The sequence below is a fragment of the Phaseolus vulgaris genome, chromosome 7, assembly GCF_051622355.1.
Source record: "Phaseolus vulgaris cultivar YP4 chromosome 7, ASM5162235v1, whole genome shotgun sequence".
Taxonomy (NCBI): Eukaryota; Viridiplantae; Streptophyta; class Magnoliopsida; order Fabales; family Fabaceae; genus Phaseolus; species Phaseolus vulgaris.
The window spans coordinates 13,993,531-14,004,104 of record NC_143504.1 but is presented as its reverse complement, the minus strand read 5'-3'; the positions used below and the strand labels follow the sequence as shown (position 1 = coordinate 14,004,104).

Here is a 10,574-nt window from a genome sequence, read left to right as displayed (position 1 = left end):
AAAAAGTTTCAACCCTACACTTGCGTTTGTTTTTGTTTTTGCTTGTGTATTGTTCCACAAATTGAAGCATGTTAGGTGTTTGTTTATATGTTTTTGGGTTGATTTGCAAGCTTGGATAGCTCTTGGGTTTGATTTTGTTCATCCTCTCTCACATGCAAAGATTCACGAAGAAAGTTGCATGAGATATATCAAGGTTACTTTCTTGTCCTTCATGCATTGTGTTTTTCATTGTGGTTTCACAATGTTCTCTAAAATAAAGTGAAGAACTATAATCAATTATGAAAAAAAAAATGATATAGTAATTTACCAAAATTTTAAAAATAAAGTGAAGAACTATAATCGATTATCAATAGTAATTTACCAAAATTTTAATTAACTCAAATTTACACAAAATACTTCATATTTCATTATTTAAATATTTTTAATGATAATAATAAATTTCTAAACTTACATTTTAAATATTTTAAACAAATTAAGAATTCTCTCACCATCATTACATCACTCACAAATTTTAATAATTTTTTTTATCAAATCTACTTTACATACCTTAATTCAAACAACTTCACTCTCTTCAAACATTTTTCTCAAATCGTCACACATACACTTTCTCAAATCCTCACAAATTCACTCTCAAATCCAAACACACCATTAGTTTGTCATAACTTGTTCTCCATTTTGACAAATTTAGGGTGGTTTAATAAAGTCAAAGTGGTTTGATACTATGTTGATATTTAGTAAAAGTTTTACTCTTCACATTGTCTTAAGTCTATACACATCCTCTGTATACACGTAAACCTAAGCATAAAGGAAATAATAACTATTAATTGATCATAAGATTACGGATAGGAAGTATAAAACACGGTCCAGGTACCTCATTATATGGCTTGTTTTAAGTCTACAAATATTGTTTTGTCTTGTTTGATAGTCCTTACAAAATTTGGTGGTACTTTTAAATTCTAATATTTTCTTAATATTATTTTTCAATTTTTTTATTAACTAAAATTATATAGTGTTAAAATAGAAAATATTAATCAAAATTGTTATCTATACCTACATATAAAAGGGATTCTCTATTTAAACCGTTTTTTATTGTACATAATTTTGTTCCTATTTTATCTTTATATTAATATTAAATTTGAAAGAGACTCTTTGAGAGATGTACACTACATTTATTTGAATAGAATGAGTAGTCAAATAAAATTTTGTTTGAGAGATGTACAGTACATTTATTTGAAAAGAATGAGTAGTCAAATAAAACTTTGAGAGAAGTGTGAAAAAAGAGTTCGAAATGAAAAAAGAACAAAAAGAAAAAAAACATAAAAAAAGAATGTAAACCACAAAAAGAAAATAGAGAAATAGAATATCCCAATTTTTTACTTGAATACAAAGTATTTAGATTTTTGCACAGGTAGTCTATGGGGAAGATGAATGTGTTCCGAATACAACATTTTTGTGGAGAATAATAAAGGATTAGAAAATAGATATTTTCTTAGGGTTTGTTAGTGGAGTTTTTCATCTTATTTTTTCTTCTTTTCTTTTCATTATTATATTTCTCTTTTTTAGTTTTATATTAGTAACAAATCAAAACCACTTTGTTGGGAGAAGAGGAAAGGGATTAGAAAATAGATATTTTCTTGCAGTTTCTCATCTTATTCTTCTTCTTTTTCTTTTCATTACTATATTCTTCTTTTTCTTTTCACTACTATATTCTTCTTTTTCAGTTTAGTATTAGTAACAAATCAAAATGGCATTCTGGTAGAGAAAAGGAAAGGGATTAGAAAATAGACATTTTCTTATGATTTGTTACTAAAGTTTATCATCTTCTTCTTCTTCTTCTTATTATTATTATATTTACAAGTTTTGATAATGAAATAGATAACGTAATTGCTCTACTATAATTATGTTCATTGTGCTATAAATTTAATTTTTTTAATATATTTTTTTACTGTAACAATAATATATATATATATATATATAATAAAAATAAAAAATACAGATAAACAGGCGCTCTTGTGACTGTGTTTCCGCTAATAATAATAATAATAATAATAATAATAATAATAATAAATTTAAATTAAGATAATTAAATTTAATTTTAAGTGCATAAAGAATATTAATAAATTAAGTTATGTGCTTATTATTTTTTAAATATAAGACAATTATATCTAGTTTATTTCTACTTTTTATATATTATATATTATGAAAAATAATTTTCCCCTGCATAAAAACTAGAATATTGTGATAAAGTCACCTTCAAATCATTTATCTTAACTTTATATAAAAAAATGCACAATATATAGTTTTATTTATTTATAATCTCTTGCAGAAAAATCAACTCAAACACAAATTTAGTCAAAATTTAAAGAACTAGAACAAAATATTAAAATATAACTCAATTTTAATATAAACATAATTAGGTTGAGAAGATATTTTTTTTCAATTGATTTCATCAAAATTAATGATAAAATCATAAAAAAAAGAAAATAACAATAAAATTTTAAAGTAAACAAAATTTAGTGTCTTTGAAAATCTCATAGTTAAAATTGATCCTTAACTACTTGTAGCTCCGTGTAATCAAATTTTGACATAGATTATATTGAGAGAGAAAAATTAGACAAAAAGGGAGAAAATACTTAAGAAAGAAAGAGAAAACGGAAAGAAAATGAATAGGAAGAGCGGGGAAGAACGTCACGATAACTTCAATAATAGTTTTTATTAAAATCATTAACACAATTGACTTTAAATATTAAATTCCAGGGACCATTTAATTAAATTCTTAATTTTAATAATTACTTTAATGAATTATAAAGTTTAGTGACTTCTAAATTAAATAAATAGAGGCATCTTGATATTAAGTTTTGCATTTTTATTATTTTTTTCAATTGACAATTGTAGGTTGAATCGTGCACATAGTTAACGCTGAAGTCTGCAACTTCTGAGAAAGCGTCCATTTCTTCTTCTGTAAGATATCAATCACTATCACTACGCGGTTGGTTCCGGGAACAAAAATAGCCAAGAAAATTCACTTTAGTAAGTAATAATAATAATTAGTCACACAATCAACATATTAAAATTGTGATTAAGAAAATTTGAAATTGATTATAATCATAACAGTTAACCAATATTATCGCCTAATATTTTTACATCCCATATTTCTTTCAGATTTGGTTATTTACACTTATAGCCCCACTCATCTTCCGATGATAATTATTATTCTCCCTCTTCCATTCTCATATCATATTTTCTCACTATCTCTTGCCTTACACTGCTATATACATTTTCCAGGAAAGTTCAACTCTTCCTGGAAAAATTTCTGATTTAATTCAGACCCAATTTCTTTTTCCTCTTACCAGAATACCCATTTCATTTATTCTGCAAAATCTGTATATATTTATATATACATACAAAAAAAAAATCATAATTTGCTTCTGAATTCCAATGGGGCAAGGGCAATCCAAAGACGAGTTGCTCTACCAGCAAGTTAGTTATGGGCAGACCGAAGGAATCAAAACCCTTCACAGAGAAGGTGCAGGCCTTGAGGTAATGAAACTGTGGCAAAATTTCAGGGGGAATTGTGAATTTTGTTATTATTATTGATGGTTCTAGGTTTGGATCGATTTCATGCGGGTTTTTATTGAGATTGGTGTGTTGATCTTTGATGCAGTGGAGGGACAAAGATGCGAAGACCCCCTTGATTGTTGCTTGTATGAATCCTCATCTTTATAATGTTGCGAAAACATTGATAGAACTTGGAGCCAATGTCAATGCATACCGTCCTGGTATTGTTCTCTTTTCTGTTTGTTATGGTTTCTGGATTCATTAATTGTCTTGTTGGGAAATAGTGCTCACTACTTTTGATTGTGAATTCAATTATTTCAATTTCTGAGAAACAGGATGCTGTGGTAAATTTTCATTTGATAACAGTGATACTTCGTAGTAGAAGTAATTTAGTCCTCAGAGTTTTCTGGTAATGAGGAATAGTTTAGATGTTTACATGACCTGTAGATTCCTTAGTTGAGATGATTGTCTTCCTGGTGTCTGCTGCACCGCCATCCTTAAATTTTTCGAACAAGAATTGTAATGGAAATTGAACACTAAATTTGATTTATGTTTGGTCTCATCTGTTGGATCTAACTTTCAAGTGTTGTTTAGGTCGTCATGGTGGGACTCCATTGCATCATGCAGCTAAAAGGGGTTTTGAAAATATTATCAAGTTACTTCTTTTGCATGGAGGTATGGTCAAGTATCTTTAATAATCAGCATTACATGATTACTTTTGTTCATTTGAATTCTAGAAACTCTTATTTATATGGGATTTACCGATCAATTTTTCAGCTAATCCTTTAATATTGAATGATGATTGTCTAACTGCTCTGGAGGTTGCCAGGGCCAAAGGGCATGGCAATGTTGTTCGTACAATTGAGGTACAAAACCTTTGTAATGTAACATCGATTTTTTTTTCTTTATCCTGACACCCAAAGCATGAGTTCTTCAAATGATGATTTTTGGCTTGCAGAGTCATCTATGCTTGTTCTCCGGTTGGTTGCGTGAGTTTCATGGACCTGGGTTCTTAGAAGTAGTAGCTCCTCAGTTGTTGTCAAAAAAAGTGTGGGTATCATGTGACATTGTTGAAGCTTCTAAGTTCACTTTCACATTTGCTATTTTATGGCTAGTTGTTCTGCCTTTATTTCTCAATGGGTGGACTTGCATGCAAGCAACCTGCAAATTAGTTTTTTTTTCAGTTGTTTATAAAATTGGTGTTTATGCTCACTATTGATTAATTTTGTTTTCAGTTGGGTGGTTGTTTTACCAGTGGGCTCCCGAAATCTTACCAAACCTTACAAGTTGGAGCTTGCCATATATTCTAATTTGCAGGTATTCATAGTTAATTATTTTTGCTTAACATTTTCAACACACAGAAGATAACATGTTTGTTTCCATAAAAAGAAGATATTTGAGATACTAAATCAGTTTACATTGAAATGCTTCTAACAATATATGTTTGCCCTTTACCTAAGACTTAGAGTTTGTGCTTTACAGTATTTATTATTTTGAATATTCTTTATTGCTTTTATTCTTTCCATGTCATTATATGAATTTTCATTTCTTCTCTAATATATGAAATTAAATAAGCAGGACGCACAACCACGTTCAGTAATTGCACTGTGGAAGGCCAATTTACAAGAACCCAGGCTACACCAGTCTGATCCGTTAGTGACAATTGTTGATCACACTACTAGTATTCCCTCATACTGTGCTCTTTTTTCCTTTCCTGTAAGGTTGTCAAACTCAAGATTTAGTTAAACTCATGGAGAATAGTAAACTTGAATCTAAACTTATAGAAGTTTACATGCTTTAAAAATTCATCTAGAAAATATATATCAGTACCCTACTCAAATATAATTCAATGGAAATCCATAAATAATATTGAATATTCTACATAATGGAGCAAACAAAAGTAATCAGATGAAAAACATATCTCAATTCTGGAACCAACTGTCATATTATGCTGGCCTATTACTTTTTCAATAAAACAGAACTCAAAGGAAACATTGAAGGATAGAAAACATAAAATTATCCTCATAGCCTAAAAATAGAGCAAAAGGAAAATAGTGGAGATAAAAAAATATAAATTAGCTTTATAAAATCGATGCATCCCAGAGAATGGAGGCAACTGTACTGAAAGTACACAACAAAATCAACAAAAGCTGTGTGTTTTGACTCTCAAACCATGTGCAAATCCTATAACTCTTTACTTAAATTGAATGAATTTGTGAGAAAAAGCTGGTTAATATGGAGTTAACTGATTTTTGACAAAGCTTCCTTGAATTGAACGAGTTTGAGAAAAAAAACTGGGTTTTCAAAAGATTTAATTTTGTTTTTTTCCAAAGATCTTAAACTCTTTTGAGAATAAAGACTGAGACTTAACTGGAGTGTGTGACAACCATGGTTTTTCATTCAAAAAATGTTTTCTTCTTGACTGGCTTTGACATTGTCTATTTTGTCTGCTTCTGTCCAGAAACACGCATTAGACTTGGGCCTGCAAGTGAGAATGAGAAGCAACAACTTACATGGTTTTCTAATGCTTGCAAAGGAATTCCTCAGGTATGTCACATGCTATGTACACTGATTCTATTATAATTGTTATCTTTGCTTTGCTTAGAGAGTAATTTTAAATCACTATTAGAGTTTTTCTTTAGAATGTAGTTCGTGATGATTGTCTATTTCTCAAATGTTAACCCGTAAGGAAGAGTATTGATTCTTTTTCCCCGAAGAAGAAAGTGATTAAGATAACTTAAATGTCAATTACATGTTTCTGAAATTTTTAGTTTAAGGATAACTTTTAATTTGGCACATTTCTCCCTATGATTGTTAAAATATTTTGTTTTTTCATTTTTAATAATTATTTAAATTATAGATTAATTGGATTAATTTTGTTTCACGACAACCATGATAAAGTTTTATCCTACTAGGTGACGTTGACTGCATAAATCACACAAGGTCATTAGACTCGGTTAAATGATTAATTACATCTTCAATATAGTCATCATGAAATCTCTTTTAATAACTTTAATAATGTCTTTCTTGGGTTCCTCTCCTTTTTAACATGACTAACAGCCATGGATATACTTTCTTCATTAATGCTTTTAGTAGCCTTCTTTGTACATGCCCTATCGATTTTTGTAATCTTTTCCTTAATCCGTGACGCACTAATATATCCTCAAATACAATCAAAATTTCATCTCGTTTTATCTTCTGTGTTCACATCAATCCTAGCATTCTCATTTCTTCTAATTTCACCTTTTTCTCTTCTTTTTCCCTTTAACATTCGCTGCATAATAATATATCCAAAAATTTGACTTAAGCAAAATTAAATTGAGTTAACCTCAATTGAAGTTGGTAACAAATAATTCGCTATAACTTTGAAGCTATCAAAGTTGAAAAAAAATTAACTCATAATATCTTTTTTAGTTAACTGGAATTTCACGTGAATTTTGTTTTGCCTTCAAGCTCGGTAGGTACATTAAAATTACAAATACCTCCCAGTTTCTTTCTCCATTTTAACTATCCACTTGGATCTGGTGTGACAATGTTCTCATTATTTTATAATATTCATTTCAGATATTTGAACATATCCTTTAAAAATGTTATTAAGTGGCCAAATTAAGTTTTCTGCAACTTTCACACCCAGCATTTGATGCTCTATAAATGTGATACTAAAAGATGGAGGGATCCTTTTCTCATTGAAAACCACAACATAATTTTTTCTGACATCTACCAACTATTAAGATTAAAATGTAATTAGTTATAGAAGATTTATCTATCTCGTTATTTCCAGAGAACCAAGACATTGTGCATAGTGCAAACATTCTTTGCTTTTGTTTATCCAGAATGGTTAAAACATTCCGATTCCCCTTTCATCTGGATACAAACATTTCCTTTTCATATAAATTCGAATCTTTGTAGCATATACTATTACGGCCATTTTCATTTTTTTTATTTCCTTTTATTTATTGACGGACATTTTTCCTTTTGGACCACGTGCTATTTGTTGTTTTTTATCATTAGAAGAAACACTGATTTTTATTTCACCTTAGTTCATTTGTAACTGCAAAAAGGTTCATAAAGGTTTTCAGATAAGTTTTGAATTTTGATGCATGACTTCCTTGCTAATTGCATGATGCATTATTCTTCGATCACCAGGCAAATCCAGCATTCTTGCAAAACAATGCGCCTCCAGGTCCACCCACAGCGCCACCAGCTGCAGAAGACACAGAGTTAGCTATGGCCATCAGTGCATCCCTTCAGTCTGCCATGCCGGAGAGGCCACCCTATCCTGATACACAACCAAACTTTGATGCAAGCTCTTCAAGCAATGCAGTGAATACAGGCAATCATGGTTTTCTTGGCACACCAAATTCAAATACAAGTGATAGTGAGTTGGTGCAAGAAGTTAACCCTGTGAATGCACCTCCAAATGGTCAGCACCTCCAAAGCCATGTGAATGCTAGTGGTTTGGATTTCGATCCATCTGCTCCACCAATCGCCGGTGATATTCCAACAGATGGCCCCGTTCAGTATCCATCAATTGATTTAAGCCCCGTTGATATGGCATCTTCAGATGTTGAGAAGCTTCCTAATGAAGGAAAAACTGCTAGTGGAAGTGGCTCATCATGTGTGATATGCTTAGATGCTCCAGCAGAAGGGGCATGCATTCCCTGTGGTCATGTTGCTGGATGCATGTCTTGCTTGAACGAGGTGAAATCAAAGAAATGGGGTTGCCCTGTATGTCGAGCTAAGATAGACCAGATCATTAAGCTATATCATGTTTGAGATTTGAAACGGTGTGGAGAAGTTACCAATGTTTGTGCAAGTTCTATATATTTGTTTAAAAATGAAAATTTTCTGATAGAAAAGAGACATAAACATGTCTATACTAGAAGAGTCCAAGTCCGCATGGGGGGGTTTTGTGAATATGTTAAATTTATATGCTTTAATTCGATGTATCTGGGGATTCAAATTAGCTCTTCTGGAAGCTCAATTGTGGAGTGAAACTTGTGTAGCTGCGGGTCTCAATTGTCCAGTTATGGTTCTGCATCTAAGAGACCATGGGTGAAATACAGTGTTCCCAGGATTCCTGGGATTTGTTTTCAAATCTATGGCATTTTATATCCCACTATTTAATGTTTGCAGTTCTTTCCTTTACTAAATTTTATGCTGAAATGTTTGAGTTGGAAAATTCTCCTTCCACCTCCATATTTCTCCCTGTCTACATAACTAATTATGGAAAAAATCAGTTTTATTTTTTTTTTAAATGTTAAAAGAAATATAACTTCATACTTTTAAATAACTTATATTCTCATATTCGTGTATGATTGGTTTAACGAAAAAATTAGTTGTATTCAACGTTATGTAAAGATGATTTTTTTTTTTAATTTTGTACTTTACTTTTATACCTTGATAGTTTCTTTTTTTTCTGGATGTCTTAAAAAAAAAAAAAAAACAAAACAAAAACATAACTAACATCAGTATCATAAAAAATTTATTTTAAACACCAACTTTCCCCACCATCACTTAAAAATATGAAAAAAATAAAGTACTATACTTTCCAAACATACTCCAAAGAGTTAAAAAAAGTTATGAAGATGAAAGTGGGGAGAGGATTTGTTTTTTAACTTTATAACATGTGATTCATTTTATTTTAGTTGTCTTATTTTTTTATTTTTTTTTCTATTTTTGCCCGTGTCCAGAAGTAGTTTCTCTTACTGACAAGTTTTAGTTCCCAAGTTTTTGAAAATTTTCGTTTTAGTTTGATAATTAAATAAAGTTAGTTCTTTTTTTAATCCCTGTTAACCTTTGCCTCGTCATCATCCACACAAATAAGAACTTTTGACGTAACATTGAAAATAATCTTGGTATTTGAAACTAAAATGAAAACAAGGTACCAACATAGGATATTTTTAAAAGGATCAAAATAAAAATAGTTATTATATTAACTAAAAGTTGTTTGAAATCAACTTTTATACTTTTGCGTGGTTTACTTTGTTGACACAGCTTTCAAATATACTATTGTCTTATGTAGCACATTTCACAAAATTTGCCGGTTTTTATTTTTATATTAATAGGTAGTACGAAGAAAATAATAAAAATGAATTAGATGTGCTATATTTAAAAGATAGTTAAATTAACTAATTTTGTTGGTTTGTATGATTATCCTAGATATGTATTTTATTAAGATAAGATTAAATGAAGTAGTATCTATAACACACTTGGTATGGAATGGGTTTCATTCAAGATAACTAAGCAAAAAAAATTATAGATATATCCTCTTCATTATAAGATTATATACGTTTTTAATTTTTAAATTAGTTCTAATTTAAATTAAAAAATTTAGTAATTAGAGAGTTGAAGTTGTAAAGTTAAAAAAATACAATAACTCAAGAGAAGATCCCCAACAAATAACAAATACTTTAGCAAAATAAAAATAAAATTTTTAATCATGATATACTCATATTTATTATATATATATATATATATATATATATATATATATATATATATATATTAATTCCTTTTAGGTTCGACTCTAGGACATGTATTTACTAGTATATCATTACACAAATAATAAGTATAGAAGGGTAAACTAGCAAAATGAAATTATTGTAACACCAAATTCTTTCAATTCATTTAACAATTAAATTTACAATTTAACTCAGTCCATTATTACTTCTTTTTTGTTTATATAAATATATATATATATATATATATTAAGAGATATTTATGAAAAATTATTTATTTATATATTTCGGAAGAGAGATTATACAAGTTGTATCATAAGTTAACATTTCTTCATACAAGTATTACAAATTTTTTTAACCTTATAAGTAGAGGATAATTTTAAGGCATTAAAAAATCTAAAACTTATGGCTTGCTAGATGTAAATAAACTCTCCTTCAACTTTTTAAATTTGATGTCTTAAAATATGTGACTTAGATTTTCAGTGAATTCATTGATCGCTTTCATAAGTTTCAATACTTAATATACAATTTGAAACAATGGTTCATATCTCCTGG

The 10,574-nt window shown here is 29.3% G+C and overlaps 1 protein-coding gene across 1 annotated transcript; it reads left to right on the top strand.

Moving 5' to 3' along the window:
- The first annotated feature begins 2,880 nt into the window (after positions 1-2,880).
- On the top strand, positions 2,881-8,680 carry LOC137827996 (putative E3 ubiquitin-protein ligase XBAT35). The gene is made up of 9 exons (XM_068634386.2): positions 2,881-3,540; positions 3,665-3,779; positions 4,153-4,233; positions 4,336-4,424; positions 4,517-4,608; positions 4,794-4,875; positions 5,137-5,239; positions 6,020-6,105; positions 7,705-8,680. The coding sequence occupies exons 1-9, from the start codon at positions 3,439-3,441 to the stop codon at positions 8,332-8,334; spliced, it is 1,380 nt and encodes a 459-aa protein (XP_068490487.1). The 5' UTR covers positions 2,881-3,438; the 3' UTR covers positions 8,335-8,680.
- The last annotated feature ends 1,894 nt before the right edge of the window (positions 8,681-10,574 follow it).